General features: G+C 44.2%; 1 protein-coding gene across 1 annotated transcript in view; it reads right to left on the bottom strand.

Annotated features, from left to right (window-relative positions):
• LOC124613341 (nephrin-like) overlaps positions 1–19,937 on the bottom strand; it is a 161,786-nt gene extending 141,849 nt beyond the window's left edge. Inside the window, exons 1-3 of the mRNA XM_047142038.1 lie at positions 19,832–19,937; positions 19,542–19,663; positions 2,174–2,334 (exon numbers count right to left, since the gene is read on the bottom strand). Coding sequence (XP_046997994.1) covers positions 2,174–2,334; positions 19,542–19,650 — 270 coding nt within the window. The 5' untranslated portion in view covers positions 19,651–19,663; positions 19,832–19,937. The remainder of the gene's footprint in view (positions 1–2,173; positions 2,335–19,541; positions 19,664–19,831) is intronic.
• Between the last annotated feature and the right edge of the window lie 380 nt (positions 19,938–20,317).

Below are 20,317 nucleotides of genomic sequence, written 5' to 3' on the forward strand. Positions count from 1 at the left end.
AATGCTATTTTCTGTCTCCTCTGTGAGGTACTGGATGGGTTAAACAAAAGGTTTCAAACACATGGCATATATTTTGATTTAAATAAGGCTTTTGGTTGTGTTGATCACAAAATATTGCTCCAGAAGCTGGACCATTACGGAATATGGGGAGTAACTCACAAGGTCATTATTCACAATGTTGAGAATTGCTGTGATGTCGGGCCTGAGTGGGGTACAGTCAAGTGAGGAGTGCCCCAGGGATCAGTGTTAGGGCCACTCTTGTTCCTTATTTATATAAATGATATACCCTCTAGTATTTCAGGTAACTCTCACGTTTGTTGATGACTCTAGCTTGGTAGTAAATGATAATGTGTGCTATAATGGCATGGTTGCAAATAGTGTAGTTCATGACCTAAGGCCGGTGTGGCCATGCGGTTCTTGGTGCTTCAGTCTCGAACCGCTTGACCGCTACGGTCGCAGGTTCGAATCCTGCCTTGGGCATGGATGTGTGTGATGTCCTTAGGTTAGTTAGGTTTAAGTAGTTCTAAGTTATAGGGGGCTGATGACCACAGATGTTAAGGCCAATAGTCCTCAGAGCCATTTGAAATCATGACTTAAGTTAATGGCTTGTAGAAAACAAACTAACGCTAAATCACAGCAAGACTAAGTTTTTACAGTTTCTGACTGACAGTTCAACAAAACCTGACGTTTCAATTTCACAGAATGGGCATGTGATTAGTGAAATTGAACAGTTCGAGTTTCTAGGTGCTCAGATAGATAGTAAACTGTCATGAAAAGCCCACGTTCAGGATCTTGTTCAAAGACTTAGTGCTGCCATTTTTTACTATTCGAATGGTATCTGAAGTGAGTGACAGGAAAATTTTTCTACTTTGCTTATTTTCATTCGCTTATGTCGTATGGTACTATATTTTGGGGTAACTCTTCCCATTCTAAAAGGATATTTTTGATTCAGAAATTGGCTGTTTGGGCATTAAGTGGTGTAAGTTCACGAACCTATTGTCGATCCCTGTCCACGAGTCTGGGTATTTTGACATTGGCCTCCCAATATATATATATTCCTTACTGTCATTTGTTGTTAAAATATTAGCCTATTCCCAAGAATAAGCAGCTTTCGATCAGTTAATACCCGGCAGAAATCAGACCTGCTTAACTCTGGTGCAGAAAGGTGTGCAGTATACTGCTGTATCCATTTTCAATAAGCTACCGCTCGAATTCAAATTTTAGCAGTAATAGACGCCCTTTCAAATCGAAACTGAAGAGTTTCCTCATGGGTCACTAATGTTCTGTCGAAGAGTTTCTTGAAAAATTAAGCTCATCTTGTTGCATTGTTGATTGCTTTTATTTATGGATTGACATTTTTCGGGTTCATAAACATTTTATTTTTATCTGTTATTACTTGTAAGTTGTAATTACGTGTACTGACATGTTCCATGGCCTTGCTCCTCAATTTGGTCCTACGGAACTTGACGTGTAAATAAATAAAAAAACTACGAAGGAGTTGATATGGATGACAGATTACCACGTCACCGGACAAAATTGCTCGTGATAGGTTTGAAGAACGATCTGGCCAATCCGGACGAATGATTGAGCGACTCAGAGCACCCAACATGAATCCAGACGACCATATATGCGACATAATCTAAAGTTTAGTTCGTGCACAATATTGGATGACTGTAGACGCAGCGTATATCATTATTCCTACAGTGGATTTTCAAGGACTTGTTAAGTGCGGGCAAAAGTAGGTCCGACACGATATTTAGAAATATCCCAATGACTTTCGTCACGTCAGTGTATACGTCAAGGAAAAATCCATCGACTGGTTGAGGACTGACACCCGAAGTTTCAGTCTTGTTGTATGGCACCCAATAAACCACCGAGGCAATCTTCGATATCTGACGTGGTAGATATTGTAACGGGCAGTGGATCTCGCACACCAACAGGATGACGTCGCTTGTAGTGGTAGAAATTAGTGTATGATAATAAACTGTTACTAGCTCCAGCTCCAAAACATTACTTGTGTTAGATGTGACTTCTCAGATACTTAGCGACAGTTATGGCGTATCCCGCATGTTTACATCTTTCTGGTCGTACGACTTGGGAACATACGGCATTAGAGGGTGTGACAGTTATTTTGTGCCGGTTGCGTTACTATGGAAAACAAAGCAGCACGTACCAGTGTGCGCTCTATACTGTTGTGGAGCTTCCGATCACCGAGCCACCAGAAGATGTCTGGCGGTGTCTCCCCGTCCACAGCGCGGCACGTGATCTCGTAGCTGAGGCCTGCGGTCAGTGGCTGCTCGATGTTAATCAGGATGCTGGCTGGCGGCGACCCGTCTGCAACACCGCGCAAGATTGACCCTGACAGGCAATATTCCTCGGGGAATACCCTACTCTCTATTATGCTATTATGTACCGTTCTCGAAATGACTCTCAAACGGAGCGGTGATTCCCTCGTATCATTAGCAGTGTTGGGGGATCCAAAGGGAAGCGTCCTCGCTTTATTTAAGACAGTTAATTTATCTTACTTACATCACAAATATTTATTCATGGACATGATTTTTGCATATATTAGAAAGCGAAACATCATTTTAGTCGGGAAATAACTCAAAATAAGTTGCAACAGTAAATAAAAAAGTTTATGTGACCCTTATAACAGTGATGTGAAATGAAATATAAAAATTTACCCTGCCACAAAAATTTATATTGCTACAAGAGGAACATAGTGTGTGAAAAATGGATGGTATACAATGAACGTAACATATGAACTGTTACACAGTTTTCCGCCAGTGCTTAATATTCAACCAAGTTCTTCTCTCCACACGCTTCACACATCTGTGAAAGACAAGTCTGGCAGACTTGACTACTGCAGTAGGTACAGTATGGGTTTGTTTTTCTCTTGCTGGCACGGCAACACAGAGCAGTTTCATCTTCACTAATATAAGAAGACTCACTTTCATCACTTGCATCGGCACCTTCATCTTCGTCTAACATTTTCACCGCAATTCCAAAAATTTGTATCAAACGCTGACATACGTGAATCAGAGCCCGCAGTCAGAGCAAAAAGGACAATAAATGAATGTGGTACAGGACAATTAAAATAATTTGTAGTGGATAATTAAATTTTGACTATAAAAGATGCAGAAATGCTTACGGGGTCATGAGGTCAACAACGGCACCACCCGAATTTTACAGCCTGGCCCTGAGAAGGCGGACGAGTTGAAAAAGCTTCTTGTTTATCTTCTGATCGGTTATCAACTGCCGACCAGTTATGTGGAACCATCAATAACAGAAAGACCAAAATAGGAGGAAGTATTGGTATCACCTGCAACTATATGCAACTTAATGTAGGCAAAAGGATAAATATTTTGTCTACATTAAGTTATATGTAGCTGCAGATGACAAACTGTAAAGAAAACAGACACTATAGAAACGTAATACAGCAGGAAAACCACACCATGTGGCGAGAAGGTGTGAATACACAATTTTGTGTGCATTTCAAAAGTCTGTAATTACGATTTGCAAACTAATATTTGCATGTATATAAACAGTAAAGAACATTCCTTATGTTAGCAGCCATAAAATAAAAAACCCACTGATGATGATGCAAATGCAGTGGAACATGTCTGGGGCAAAAAACAATATTGTCTTTTGCTAAAGGCGGGCTCCACCAGAAAACATATGTTATTGTTATAGCAAACACAGACAAAAGAGCTTCAACCTCAAGATGATTAGTACTTTACAATTTCGATTAACTTTCCAAAATTTAAGGGAACAGAGTTTGTCGTTTTCACGTCCGTCAAATTATATAGAAGGCTTTGAGTGTGAATGAGGCATGTTCAATTTCATCCGAGTGATTTCTCCTGGCCCATGCTGGTAGTTTGGTCAGAGTTTCTGTCTTCCTATGAGCTCTTACAACATTCGACTGTAGAATTTGCTCTAGGCTCCTGCAAACTACAAAAGGGGAGAATTGTGCTCTCTTATAGATACGTGCGTCGATTCCCTGGGAGGAGAATTCTCGATAAATATGAACTAGAAAATATATTAGTTCCACATCCGGAGAGATGGAATATAAAACAGAAATACCATCTGCTCTCAGCAGATGAAGACTCCCAGATTCAGCGCTAGTAGGAAAATGTACATTTCAAATTTAACGTATGTTATTAACAACTATAATTTGCTCTACGAAAAAAAAGAAAAAGAGAATATGAAAACGATGCACCACGAAGGGATTATACGAATGGAACGCAGTCGGTTGATGTGACGTATATGTACAGACACACAAATGATTATAATTTCAGAAAACTTGAATGATTTCTTTAAGAGAAAGAACTTCACAAATTGAGCAAGTCAGTAGCAAGTTGGTCCACTTCTGGTCCACATGCAAGCACTTATTTGGCTTGGCATTTATCGATGGAATTGTTGGATGTCATTCTGAGGGATATCGCACCAAAATATGTCCAATTGGTGCAACAGACCGTTAAAATCCCAAGTTGGTTGGAAGGCCCAGCCCATTAAGCTCCAAACGTTCTCAGTTGGGAAGAAATTCGGCGACTTTACTGTCCTAAGCAGGATTTACTAAGCAGGACGACAAGCAATAGGAACTTACGTCGTGTGGGGACAGACATTAGCTCTCTCAAATCTAAGCCGAGGACATATGCCACATAGGGCAACATAAGAGAGCTCAGAACATCGTTGTTGTACCACTGTGCTACAGCGGATGATAAACAACGTGGTCCTGATGTGAAAAGAAATGGCGAAACTATCCATTACCCCTGGTTGTCGGGCCACATGGCAGGCAATATCCAGGTTGGTATACCGTTGCTGTCCGGGGCGGCTCCAGACTCGTCGTCGCTGGCCTTCGGGCTCACCTCGAGGCGGGACTGATCAGTGAAGACAAATTCAGTACAGGCAATGAGAATCTACGCCAAAGACGTATCTGCATACCAACATGCCTGTCGCACAGCATGTGGCCCGACACCTAGGAATGATGGTTTGGGGTATCATTTGTTTTCATAGTAGAGCCACTTAAATTGTCAACGGCGGCTCCCTCACAGGACAGCGGTACGTCCACGACAGTTTACTCTCCATGGCAAGCCATCCTAGACTTACATTTCAGCAAGACGGTGTTCGGCTTTACATTACGACAGTTTCTACTGCTTGTCATCGTGCATGCCAAGCCCTAACTTGGCAAGCAAGGTCCCCCGATACCTCCAGAAATGAGACCTTTTGAGCATTACGGACAAGACCCTCCGAAGTAACTCGGGATTTTTACGATCTAACGCAACAGTTGGACAGAATTTACACGATATCCCTCAGGAGCATATGCAAAAATTCTGTAAGTCAGTGCCAAGCCGAATAACGGCTTGCATAAGCGCCATAGGTGGAGGAACGCGTTATTGTCATGCTCAGTTAGTGAAGCTCCTTGCCTTGAATAAATAATCTAATTTTTCTGAAATTGTAAAAATTTGTTTGTGTGTACATGAACATCATATATACCGATTGCCGTCCTAGTCGGATAATTCTTTTGTTTGCGCCGGTTTTGTTTGTCTTAGAGTGTATATTCAATAGATATTTACTTATTAGATTAAGGTACATGATAGATCACTTTTGAACGTACCGTGTCATATAGTTGTTTCAAACTATATAAAGATGGCAAACCTTACGTTTACTGGAAGGTGTTCGTTTTTTAATTCATATCAGAATGTTTTCCTGTAGACGATATCTAGATAAACTGATTCACTGGAGAATAGTGCTTAAATTTGATTTAACTGCTTCCTCTTTACGACAGATGTTTCACTTATATTTCATTTACGGTTTAAATATTTCTGATTCAAACAAAGAAGAAATCATCGGAGCCAAGTACATATACCTGTTGTTATATTCATTTAATACTACATATTGCGTCTTTCTGTGATCTCCAAGGCTGAAATAAGTAGTAAAAGATAACTTTCTCTGTCCCACTGAATGATATTCCAACCGAATCCTTACACAAACGCGTCACCAAAAATTATTTAACTTGACCCTCTCTCCAGTATTAAACAACGGCCATTATTATGAGAACCGTCTCTGAAATGTGTTCCTTTCTGATGGAATGCAGATGGTTCTGTACATATCTGTAAGCAGACTGACCTGTAAAACTTTGTGAGTGTTATCATAAAATACTGTAACACGAGAAAATTCCCTTTTCTGGACTCTGCGGCCTCGTTAGAGCAACACCTCTCAAATTAGATTTGGAATCACGCATATGACAATTATCTGAAATTTAAATGTACCGTTACTGTGTGCACTCTACACAGACACAGAATATGTAACGAATGTACGGAATTCAACCGTAATTAGTTAGTAAATAGTAAACGTGGATTCTGTAAACTGAGTTTTGTAAAACTCATTTCGCTCTGTTGCTCCATGAACTTCGAAACGCAGTAGACAATACGTCCTAAGTTGATATCATGTTTCACTTTCGAAAAGGATTCGATGCAATTTTCTGCCGTCGTTTCATGAATTAAACTCGAGTTTGCTGAGAAATTCACGCCTGCTTTCAGGTCTTCCTTGCAGACAGCATTCAGTTGGCTGTTGGTGTTGCGTTGTGTATCATGTAGCGATTTATTATTGAAAATCTGAGACCATACGCGACAACATACTACTTTCACCCCACCAACTGACCTTGACAGGAAAGACAAAAGAACTGTAGCTCATGCAGTCGATCTTGTTTCTCACCAATTGTGATTCCAACACGGAAGGTAGCAGAGTGTAGTGCTACCAGAAGTACTCTCCGCCACGCACCATAAGGGGATTTGTGACGTATAGATATAGACATATGATACGCTACGAATTTGCTTACAGGACTATGTCACATCATCCGTGTGACAGCTGTGTTGACGAAGGACGAGAAAATTCACATTAAAAAAAAATACTGAACTACTAGATACTAAATCATATGGATGCCAAATATCGTAATAAATAAACCATGTTGATTCAAAATGGACCAATAAATTATGAAATACAGGACAGGCATGTTCATAGATGCCCATTTAGATAATGCCGTATCCAGTAGTGGACAATCCCTTTTTAAAAAATCTTTAAAAAGGTAAAACACTAAGCAACAGATGATCAAAAGCATTCTGGTCCCCACTGAAGGATGTACCTGTACATTCATCTTCATTTCACTACAATATATTTCAACATGATGTCCTAATGATGGCCGCGTCCATTGCATTCGACAAGCCACACGTTCGTCCTACGTCGTGCCAGATGGAGACCACCTCAGAAAGTTCCGTCTTTGTTGACTGGTTACCGCTTTGGTGTAACTACGATCCCCCGAGCTGGATCTGGTGAGAGCCGACAGACCTCTGCAACTGTTAGCTCTAGACATGCTTCAGCCCGTATCTCGTTGATGGCACAAACCCCCCACCCCACAAAATAATACCTGAATCTCATGGTGTGCATCGTGCCTCATGGTGTGAATGCCTGTGTAACTGTCATTAAAGGGAAGCCAGCAGCATCTCAGTTTGTACAAGACTCGGCCTGTAATCAGGGACTGAGTGAACTCTTGTGGCACTGGTACTCATGTAACGCGAAAGAAGCTAATTACCTTTTAAGATTACTCTCTTAGTGGGTGGAGTGTGCCAAAGGATAGCATGTAAATACCCAGCCGAACAACAGCATGCCTCACGGCAGCCTTCCTAAATGTGATCCTAAAAATGTAACGAATTGTTAGACTAAATGGCCACAATGATGTCAAACGCTTTCCTGATTGTTGAAAGGGGCTACGACGTCATTTACGCGGTATCTCCATTCTATATACAAAAAGTTAGACTGTACTGCATGTTGAGTACAACATAGTACAAAATGAAAGCCGGCCGAAGTGGCCGTGCGGTTAAAGGCGCTGCAGTCTGGAACCGCAAGACCGCTACGGTTGCAGGTTCGAATCCTGCCTCGGGCATGGATGTTTGTGATGTCCTTATTTTAGTTAGGTTTAACTAGTTCTAAGTTCTAGGGGACTAATGACCTCAGCAGTTGAGTCCCATAGTGCTCAGAGCCAGCCAACAAAATGAAAAGGAAAGGTGGGCAACTATCGTCGTAGAAAACATGGACAGGAGCAGAATGGTAACTGAACATGTTAACGCTGTAGACAGAAGATTTACGTAATTTATATTTGTCCACTTACACGAAGACATGTTACAAATAACGCAGAAGAAACAGAGCCCAGCTTATTCGGTAGCATCTAGGATATAGCGTCCCACAGTGAAGTGGCTCCAAGCGCTGTCGCCGGCCGTCCTATATTGCGGCAGCAGAGAGCGCTCATAGTCCACAAAATGGTTCAAATGGCTCTAAGCACTATGAGAATTAACATCTGAGGTCATCAGTCCCCTAAAACTTAGAACTACTTAAACCTAACCAACCTAAGGACATCACACATATCCATGTCCGAGGCAGGTTTCGAACCTGCGACCGTAACAGCAGCGCGGTTCCTGACTGAAGCGCCTAGAACCGCTCGGCCACACGTAGTCCACAGCTGCTGGAGATGAGGCACAGTGAGTGCTCATCATTGGTTCTGCCATATATCTTGCGAGCGCTATCGGCGTCTAACAGAAGCTTGCCTTTCCATTACCAACTGTAAAACGCCAGTGGGCTGGTATTAAAATGTGATATCGCACTGAAAGAGAGAGACTCTGAAACGGTACGTTTTTGGTCTACACAGTGACTTTTGAAAAAGACGGTTTCATATCTCCGACAGCGTGGGATACCTGTTCCAATAATTATTCAGTTTTGAGAAAGTAGTGTCCACTCGACAGGATATTCAAGTTACAATGTGTTCATTTATTTCACGAAACAGCAACCACTTGACAGGAGGGGACTTCAAGCATCTGAACCGATTTCCCTCACCCTTCATTCTTCAGAAGCTTTCAGCGCTCATAATACGTTATGTAGCTATATCTTAATCCGACCGACGTTTGAGTGATTGAAATTAATCAGGTTGGGAAACTTGTGGACCACAACTCGATGGAGAAATATTTTTGTACCGCAACAGGCACTGATCGCAACAGACTGTCCTTCTACTCTCACAGACTCTGCTCTATGGCTATGGGTAGACGAGCACTACTCGAATGACCACACCTCACTTTCTGTCAGCCTCGTAGACAGAACAGAGTCATGAAGTAAACCTTCCAAACAGGTGCTCAGCAAGGAAAACTTAAACATATACAACCTGTTTGTCGATTGCTACGATGGTCTCCTAGAGAGGCTCTGCCGCTTGTACGTCTACACCAATGTCTTCAGACCATCATAGGATATGGCCTGTCCCTTGCTAGAACGGTAAGAGTCGTTGCTTAACAACGGAAGTACGCACAGCGCTGCGAAGATTGCAGCGTAGAGCAAATGCAAATACTCTAAAAGCTGTTCGGATAGCGAGACTAGGCCAGTCGAGAAGACAGAGAGCTAGGCAGAACTAATGTCAGTTCGAGTAACGACAAGGACTGTAATCCATCATCCAGAACGTGGGAACTGAACATAGAGTTAGCTACTGTTCATACACCGCTTCTGGGCTATAGTTACGGCTCGCTACGATAAATGCTGCTCTTTGCAGCTGCGTAGGAAAGACGCTAGAGTGGTTTAGAAATATCACCATGCGTCAATTGTGTTGGTTCAGAGCCTATAATTTCATTTTTGATAACGTAACCTTACTGGAGGTGGTCATACTTGACATGTTCTTACACTATGCATCTGCAAGTGATATTCGTATTTTTCCATACTGACCCTAAATACGATACTACGTGGAGAAAAAGTATCATCTGATAGTTACACATGTTCTTGCTGAACATTCTTTCAATACAGACTTCAAATACTCTTCCAGATAAATTTATTGAAGTTAGCGGTATCTTACAGGATACTGCTTTATTTGCAACTGCTATCAATATTATATTCCCGAGATGAGGTGACCTGTGCATTCCTTCTTATTTGTTAACGACTTCTACATTTCCATCTAGTCCCACGTCATACTCTCCCCAATTACAACTGACACTTACGAAGATAAGGGATGGTAAGCAGGAACAGATTTTAATTTCGCCCTTGGAAAATTTGACCTCATTGTTTTTAATAACGAATACTCCCGTTTTAATTCATCTGTCTTCTGAAAATGTGTTGTTGTACATTTTAAGGACTCAATGAGGTGTCTGGGTCTCTTAACTTACAAGAAATTCTCTTGGAAGCCACATGTTTGGAGATTAAAAATAACAGATCTTGAAGTATTTGACATCAAGAAGTATGCGCATTGGTAGCTGAACAGCTATTGATTGATCCAAGAACGCTCCTTGTGGCAACAAAACCAAATGGCTCTGAGCACTATGGGACTTAACTTCTGAGGTCATCAGTCCCCTAGAACTTAGAACTACTTAAACCTAACAAACCTAAGGAAATCACACACATCCATGCTCGAGGCAGGATTCGAACCTGCGACCGTAGCGGTCGCGCGGCTCCAGACTGTAGGGCCTAGAACCGCTCGGCCACCAACATAACCAGTTAACGTCTTTGACCGACTTTACACAATGGCTCATGAGCGACAAAAGTGATATACAATCAAAAGAGAATTTTGGGTATACAGGTGCACCTTGTGTTTATAAAGTGTCAAGGTTGGAACCAAGTATTACTCGTTCTCTTCATGAAAACTAGGATAATTTTATATTTGACAGTATGCTATAAACTGTTCACTCAACATTATTTTTTATAATAAACATATTCAAAAATTAATTGATCACCTATATTTTAACGTAGTATTTACAGATGAATCCAAACCAGGGACCACTGTTGGCTTTGCCACCATGTTGCCTGACGTTATATTCAGGACCCGTCTCTCCAGTCAGCTTAATGTATTTCATGCTGAAATCTGTGCGATTCTGAGTGCTATGGAGATGAGACGTAAATAATGGCTGAGTTCCTGACGTGTGACAATTTACTCAGCGTCCTGCAGAGCATTCAACGTATGAACCCAGCAGAAAAAACAGTCCAGAATGTCAAGGACGCCCCCGTTTAGCCATAGAGATAAGGGAAAGCTCTGATTTTCTGCTGTATCCCCGGACAGGTGTTCAGTGCCCCTGATAAGTGGTAACGTACCCTAACGACTGGGATCCAAGCTGCTATCCGAAATGCGATTACGGAGCGATGCCTTGGAGGGCGTGATGGATAACAAACTGCGATCATCAAGGAGAGTGTAAGGTCACGGCGAACGTCGTTCCACCCCGTTACATGAGTTTTGGGAATAGAGTACACTGACGCACGTCTTCTTCCTCAGTTATGGATCCTTGCAGGTTTTGGTGATAGCAACGTTTCGATTACAGTTCACCTCAGTATAACTGTCAGTATTTTATATAATGATGAAGGAGGCGAATACAGTGTGTTAGAAGATCTTCCTTTAATTTTACGTTGCCTTGAGATGAATGTAGCACGTGGTTTAACATTTTGTGTTGTGTCATATTTCTTCCTAGACTGTTAGGCAGAAAACATCAGGGTATACAGACGATGTTTGGTACATCCAATTAGTAAAAGACCAGCTAAAAGAAGATTTCCGAATTTGCTGATTCGTGTCTTTTCTAGTCTGGCAGTACGCCCTAAGAAACAAGCTACGTCAATAAATTTCAGTTTTGTGCACATCAGATTGACACTGTGTGCTAATATCAGAATGAGCGGGAGAAACCAAATGTGATCTTATTCAGCTTCAATGTCTCTGAATTTCATATACACTAACGGAAATAAAATTTGTACACATCTTAAAGATTTCCAATCATGTCAAGATTTATGGCTGCAACAATGAATCTTGAGTGTATGAAATGGTTACTTGCACAGTTCAATTACACTAGTGGTTCTGAGGTGCCAGATATCGACCTGTACTGAAATTTCCATATTAGCAAGTGTGGCGTAGCCTCCATGGACGGCCATGCTGTTGCTGACTCCGGCATCCAGTAAATCATACAGATGGCGAATACTGCCCCGGTGTACGTTAATCCACGCCTGCTCGAACTGTTCATGTTGCTCTGTAAGAGTTGTTAGTAAAGTCGTACGAATCACCTCTCATCCCATCATACGCCAAAGATGTTAGATTGGTGACAAAACCGGAGATGGTTCTTGCCAGGGAAGCTGATGCATCTCTTGTAGAGCAAGTTGAGTTTCATGGGCAGTGTGTGGGTGCCCAATACCCTTTTGGAACAATAAATCACCTTACTGCCGCAAGGACGGCAAAAGCACGGGTCTAACAATACCGATACATGTACCGAGCGACGGTTAGCGTCCCAACTAGAAATACCAATGGTGAAACATTGTTATAGCGTTGTTGCAGCTTATCGCACCCAAGATCATTGAGGCGTGGGGTGCGGCCAGTGTGTCTTGGACGAATGCAGTCTACGAGACAGCGCCCACCGTGTGTACGTCGTACTCGCAAACGACCATCACTGGCATGGAGGCAGAATCTGCTTTCATTTCTGAAGAGTGTATCGCGGCATTCCATCTCCCAATGTATCCTCTCACGGCACCAGTTATAGCGTTGTTGCAGCTTATCGCACCCAAGATCATTGAGGCGTGGGGTGCGGCCAGTGTGTCTTGGACGAATGCAGTCTACGAGACAGCGCCCACCGTGTGTACGTCGTACTCGCAAACGACCATCACTGGCATGGAGGCAGAATCTGCTTTCATTGCTGAAGAGTGTATCGCGGCATTCCATCTCCCAATGTATCCTCTCACGGCACCAGTTATAGCGTTGTTGCAGCTTATCGCACCCAAGATCATTGAGGCGTGGGGTGCGGCCAGTGTGTCTTGGACGAATGCAGTCTACGAGACAGCGCCCACCGTGTGTACGTCGTACTCGCAAACGACCATCACTGGCATGGAGGCAGAATCTGCTTTCATTTCTGAAGAGTGTATCGCGGCATTCCATCTCCCAATGTATCCTCTCACGGCACCAGTTATAGCGTTGTTGCAGCTTATCGCACCCAAGATCATTGAGGCGTGGGGTGCGGCCAGTGTGTCTTGGACGAATGCAGTCTACGAGACAGCGCCCACCGTGTGTACGTCGTACTCGCAAACGACCATCACTGGCATGGAGGCAGAATCTGCTTTCATTTCTGAAGAGTGTATCGCGGCATTCCATCTCCCAATGTATCCTCTCACGGCACCAGTTATAGCGTTGTTGCAGCTTATCGCACCCAAGATCATTGAGGCGTGGGGTGCGGCCAGTGTGTCTTGGACGAATGCAGTCTACGAGACAGCGCCCACCGTGTGTACGTCGTACTCGCAAACGACCATCACTGGCATGGAGGCAGAATCTGCTTACATTTCTGAAGAGTGTATCGCGGCATTCCATCTCCCAATGTATCCTCTTACGGCACCAGTTATAGCGTTGTTGCAGCTTATCGCACCCTAGATCATTGAGGCGTGGGGTGCGGCCAGTGTGTCTTGGACGAATGCAGTCTACGAGACAGCGCCCACCGTGTGTACGTCGTACTCGCAAACGACCATCACTGGCATGGAGGCAGAATCTGCTTTCATTTCTGAAGAGTGTATCGCGGCATTCCATCTCCCAATGTATCCTCTCACGGCACCAGTTATAGCGTTGTTGCAGCTTATCGCACCCAAGATCATTGAGGCGTGGGGTGCGGCCAGTGTGTCTTGGACGAATGCAGTCTACGAGACAGCGCCCACCGTGTGTACGTCGTACTCGCAAACGACCATCACTGGCATGGAGGCAGAATCTGCTTTCACTGCTGAAGAGTGTATCGCGGCATTCCATCTCACAATGTATCCTCTCACGGCACCAGTTATAGCGTTGTTGCAGCTTATCGCACCCAAGATCATTGAGGCGTGGGGTGCGGCCAGTGTGTCTTGGACAAATGCAGTCTACGAGACAGCGCCCACCGTGTGTACGTCGTACTCGCAAACGACCATCACTGGCATGGAGGCAGAATCTGCTTTCATTTCTGAAGAGTGTATCGCGGCATTCCATCTCCCAATGTATCCTCTCACGGCACCAGTTATAGCGTTGTTGCAGCTTATCGCACCCAAGATCATTGAGGCGTGGGGTGCGGCCAGTGTGTCTTGGACGAATGCAGTCTACGAGACAGCGCCCACCGTGTGTACGTCGTACTCGCAAACGACCATCACTGGCATGGAGGCAGAATCTGCTTACATTTCTGAAGAGTGTATCGCGGCATTCCATCTCCCAATGTATCCTCTTACGGCACCAGTTATAGCGTTGTTGCAGCTTATCGCACCCTAGATCATTGAGGCGTGGGGTGCGGCCAGTGTGTCTTGGACGAATGCAGTCTACGAGACAGCGCCCACCGTGTGTACGTCGTACTCGCAAACGACCATCACTGGCATGGAGGCAGAATCTGCTTTCATTTCTGAAGAGTGTATCGCGGCATTCCATCTCCCAATGTATCCTCTCACGGCACCAGTTATAGCGTTGTTGCAGCTTATCGCACCCAAGATCATTGAGGCGTGGGGTGCGGCCAGTGTGTCTTGGACGAATGCAGTCTACGAGACAGCGCCCACCGTGTGTACGTCGTACTCGCAAACGACCATCACTGGCATGGAGGCAGAATCTGCTTTCATTTCTGAAGAGTGTATCGCGGCATTCCATCTCACAATGTATCCTCTCACGGCACCAGTTATAGCGTTGTTGCAGCTTATCGCACCCAAGATCATTGAGGCGTGGGGTGCGGCCAGTGTGTCTTGGACGAATGCAGTCTACGAGACAGCGCCCACCGTGTGTACGTCGTACTCGCAAACGACCATCACTGGCATGGAGGCAGAATCTGCTTTCACTGCTGAAGAGTGTATCGCGGCATTCCATCTCCCAATGTATCCTCTCACGGCACCAGTTATAGCGTTGTTGCAGCTTATCGCACCCAAGATCATTGAGGCGTGGGGTGCGGCCAGTGTGTCTTGGACGAATGCAGTCTACGAGACAGCGCCCACCGTGTGTACGTCGTACTCGCAAACGACCATCACTGGCATGGAGGCAGAATCTGCTTTCATTTCTGAAGAGTGTATCGCGGCATTCCATCTCCCTATGTATCCTCTCACGGCACCAGTTATAGCGTTGTTGCAGCTTATCGCACCCAAGATCATTGAGGCGTGGGGTGCGGTCAGTGTGTCTTGGACGAATGCAGTGTACGAGACAGCGCCCACCGTGTGTACGTCGTACTCGCAAACGACCATCACTGGCATGGAGGCAGAATCTGCTTACATTTCTGAAGAGTGTATCGCGGCATTCCATCTCCCAATGTATCCTCTCACGGCACCAGTTATAGCGTTGTTGCAGCTTATCGCACCCAAGATCATTGAGGCGTGGGGTGCGGCCAGTGTGTCTTGGACGAATGCAGTCTACGAGACAGCGCCCACCGTGTGTACGTCGTACTCGCAAACGACCATCACTGGCATGGAGGCAGAATCTGCTTTCATTTCTGAAGAGTGTATCGCGGCATTCCATCTCCCAATGTATCCTCTCACGGCACCAGTTATAGCGTTGTTGCAGCTTATCGCACCCAAGATCATTGAGGCGTGGGGTGCGGCCAGGGTGTCTTGGACGAATGCAGTCTACGAGACAGCGCCCACCGTGTGTACGTCGTACTCGCAAACGACCATCACTGGCATGGAGGCAGAATCTGCTTTCATTTCTGAAGAGTGTATCGCGGCATTCCATCTCCCAATGTATCCTCTCACGGCACCAGTTATAGCGTTGTTGCAGCTTATCGCACCCAAGATCATTGAGGCGTGGGGTGCGGCCAGTGTGTCTTGAACGAATGCAGTCTACGAGACAGCGCCCACCGTGTGTACGTCGTACTCGCAAACGACCATCACTGGCATGGAGGCAGAATCTGCTTTCATTTCTGAAGAGTGTATCGCGGCATTCCATCTCCCAATGTATCCTCTCACGGCACCAGTTATAGCGTTGTTGCAGCTTATCGCACCCAAGATCATTGAGGCGTGGGGTGCGGCCAGTGTGTCTTGGACGAATGCAGTCTACGAGACAGCGCCCACCGTGTGTACGTCGTACTCGCAAACGACCATCACTGGCATGGAGGCAGAATCTGCTTTCATTTCTGAAGAGTGTATCGCGGCATTCCATCTCACAATGTATCCTCTCACGGCACCAGTTATAGCGTTGTTGCAGCTTATCGCACCCAAGATCATTGAGGCGTGGGGTGCGGCCAGTGTGTCTTGGACGAATGCAGTCTACGAGACAGCGCCCACCGTGTGTACGTCGTACTCGCAAACGACCATCACTGGCATGGAGGCAGAATCTGCTTTCATTTCTGAAGAGTGTATCGCGGCATTCCATCTCCCAATGTATCCTCTCACGGCACCAGTTCAGCTGTGTACGTCGATCCTGTGGCGTGAGTAGAAGCTTGACTAGAGGTGTGAGTGCCCGCAGTCCCACTGGTAACAACCGATTCGCAACTGTTCGTGTTGACGCGTCCGGCGTGACAAGCTCGCTTATCTGTGGTGCGGTAGCTGTACGATGTGCTGCTGCTGGCCTTACAATAAGACGATGCTCTTGGGCGTCTGTGCTGTGTGGACGTCTAGAACCTCCTCTACGGTGTTACAATGCTCACGTAACCAGATACCAGCATCGTTGCACAGCTGATGCAGCACATTCAGCTTGAGTGGCAGGTCTCCTAAAGGACTGGTCCCCCACTCGGAAGGGTACAATTTGAGCACTTAAAAACTCGCGCATATGACTGTAGGAAGCACTAAAGTGTCTCCCTGGCATGGCTGCCTCCTTGCTTCACGCGTTTGCACCGTAGTATTAGCATTCTCTATTAAGGGATAGATGGAAAATGGAAATGTGCGTTTGGTGTCGTTGGCCTAGAGGCCCCTTGCCGGGCAGGTCCGGCCGCCTTGGTGCAAGTCTTATTGCATTCGACGCCACATGAGCGACCTGCGCGCCAGATGAGGATGAAATGACGATGAATACAACACAACACTTAGAGCCTGAGCGGAGAAAATACCCGACCCAGCCGGGAATCGAACCCGGGGCCCTAGGATATCAATCCCTCACGCTGACCACTGTTGTTGTTTTTTCGATATAGTTCGTTGCGTTTGGTCTGGGCGGACGTCACAAGACATCCGTTCAAGCTGATCGTTGATTCCTTGACTCAGTTTTTTTATTACAAAGAGCACGCAGCCCTCTCACCGAACACGTTGAGCTACCGTGTCGGCATCACTCAGCTTTCGGGACGTACAGGGATGGATGGCGCTCTGGTAGCTAAACAAGTATGCTATTGGTGGACGATGTTGAAACCATTACCGGGACAACTACTATCCTGTGGTGGCATATGCCGTCATCAGATCAAAATCAATGTCCTCTCTCCTTGCGAAGGAACTGATAACTTGATGTTGAGCGCATTAATAAAAGAAACAGTCATTACAGCACCTGATTAATACTGACATTTTACGATCGTGGTGAGAGTCCGTTTTAACTACACAAGTTACTTAGTGGCTCAGTGGACAAGTGACTGAACCGAATGTTGTGGATGTTCATACCCCATAGTTCGGGAATTTTATCAGTCGCCTATGGGGAAATACTGTAGCAGCAGTTCGTTAATAATACTCCATTAAGATTGTCTATCTGTGCTGTCAAGAAAATAATATTAAATGAATAAGCTCATAAAATCGGGTGAACTTTAGGAGTTAGATTATTGCTGACAACGAGAGAGGTGAAACTCCAATGCTAGTTACACTACGTGTCGAAATGTATACATCCTGGACACAGGAGACGGGAAGGGCGTAATTCTCCATACACATTTAACGATGACTTTATTATGATTATAAGAGTGGACTTCACATAATTTCTAATAGGAAAACCATGTCAGGTAAACACCCCTTCTACGGGTAAGAAATTCACTTCCTTCCTTCGTTAGCAAATCCTTTTACTACGTAACACATACTAGCAATCAGCCCTTTGTCTGCATGATGGCACGAGGTAACCTGCAGATAACTGAAGATTTACACTTCACATGTCTTAACTGCAGCTTTCCCCACTTTAGATCAAGGAAAATATTAAAATATGATTGTGTGATTTCAGCGAAAAATTTCTTTTGACTCAACGCGAAAAATGCTGTCGTGAACCGTATTAGACCTGCCACGGTACCTCAGAGTAGTACCGAAACTACTTCCTTTATCATAGTTCCTATGAAGAACGATTGGGTTCTAATTACTAGTATCTCTTCAGCTCGAAGACTGTACCTGTTGGGACAGTAGGTAACAATATATTTGTTTGCTGGACGATTTTGCGAAACGATATCGACAGGCTTGTGGAGCTCATTAAACACAGTACAGATATGTAGGTTCATGGAACAGTGTCAGTTTATCATTGACCATTCTAATGCATTATTAACTTCTACTTTTGATATTGTTTCAGCGATAAGTCCCAACACAAAGGGAGCATTATTAACTGAGCTGCAGGCACGGAATGTCTTAAGTTCTATCTTTTGTCTGATGAGGTAGCTTCAGAAAAAGTTGCACGAGAGGTCAAGCTTCTATGGGGTTAATATCGTCAACGATTTCCTTTCAAACAAATTGACTACCGGCAAATATTAACAGCGGTTGGGGAAGACAGTATTGAACCACTCATCCAAAGATGCACATGTGTAGTCACTTTGTTTTCCATCGTCCGTTGAAAGACAGATAACAAAACGATTCAAGCGTAGTTGTAACGGTGAATCAACGCATTTTTCCCAACTAGATAATAGGCAATTTAAATGGCAAAACTAAGAAATGTAATTCCATTTTCGGGGTTCCTGTTAGCGCTTTTAATGGAAGATCTGAACATGTGCCTTCTACTTTTTAAAAATTTCGACTTTCTTCAACATTCGTATTGAAGGTGTACTTCTTGCAAATCAATCAATTATAAATATGTAAGAGATTTCAGTTTGTTGCCGTCAGATGCTAGCTTCTGCATACTATATCCTCTGCTTATGCGCATCTATCGATCAGGTTTCTATACACGCTTTGGCTGATGACCTGAAGCACATATTATTATAGGTATCCGATAGATTAAATAACGATGGAAGGCCGTAACTAAGGACTGTCACATCACATTTGGAATTCACGGTAATGCAGTAAATTAAACACCAGCTTTGATTCAGAATTTTAAATGGCACTACAGTAAACATACTTCGCACAGATACAACTCTCAATTGGAATGAAATGAATCCACTGTTATTGCTCTGAAAATTCAATGGAATACAGGTGGTCTCTCGATATTATGAACATAACCAATAAAAATATGTAATAAATTATCTCGTGTAGAAGAGCATTTCCTTGAAAGCTCTTAACGGCTGTAGCTGAAGCATTTGAAATTCAATCATCTTCATACAGTCAGATTTTCAGCAAAAACTGGTATTAAGTATACGAAGAGACAGTTTTGTCTGGAACACTTAGCACCTAGCCCTAGGTCAAAAATCGCTGCTGATAGGATGAAGGATCTATGGTATGTGACAGTATACTAATATCCTCTAGTTCTGTGAAAAGTTTAATCGTTAGCTCACCCTGTGCAGCGGCATTCTGTAGGGAAATCATAATCACCAGGATCACCGGAATGTGCCGGGTTGTTGCTGCTGCCCGCCGTACCATCTTATTACGGATAACTGCCATCATTTCAGACTGCAACCTGTAAAGATCGAAAAAGGTTTTGTTACTTATTACTTCGTTGATAACTTTGAGCTACAAAAATAGTTACAGATGCCAGTAGTTTCGACAGCGAAGAAAGAAGTAATTGGGAAGAAACTTTGACGAACACCTCATATTGAACATATTGACAAATGTGTGAATTATATGCTTCTTACGACGTGTGATGCTGCTGCTCGCAGAATTTCTCAGAATTAGACGGAGCTCATTCTCAGCGACCTATCGCTGGGTGCCTCGCGACTGAGACTGGTCCTCTCCGCTGCAGTGCTCTGCAGGCTGGACGATTAGAGCAATTGTCAGCAATCATGCCAACTGCGCATGCGTTAAGCTGCCGCTTGCTTGAAGAATGGCGCATCATTGCTGTTTTGACGTGGGTCGATGAGTAGGTGACGTATTTCTTCTTTTATACTGAAGTAGCAACCCATGTGTGCTTTTAATAAGAAAAATATTAGGAAAATTATACATGGGTCTGCTGTGGGAAGCGACATAACATTACCAAGAAAAACATAGCCCTTAATACTCATGACGATCAGACGACAACGGTTACCAGGTAAAAATGTTATTTTTGATTTAAAAACAGATTATCTGAGTGACACCCCTTTTGGAAACGTACATAAAGCAAATTACTGGTGGCTGG

This window comes from Schistocerca americana, chromosome 4 (assembly GCF_021461395.2).
Source record: "Schistocerca americana isolate TAMUIC-IGC-003095 chromosome 4, iqSchAmer2.1, whole genome shotgun sequence".
NCBI lineage: Eukaryota > Metazoa > Arthropoda > Insecta > Orthoptera > Acrididae > Schistocerca > Schistocerca americana.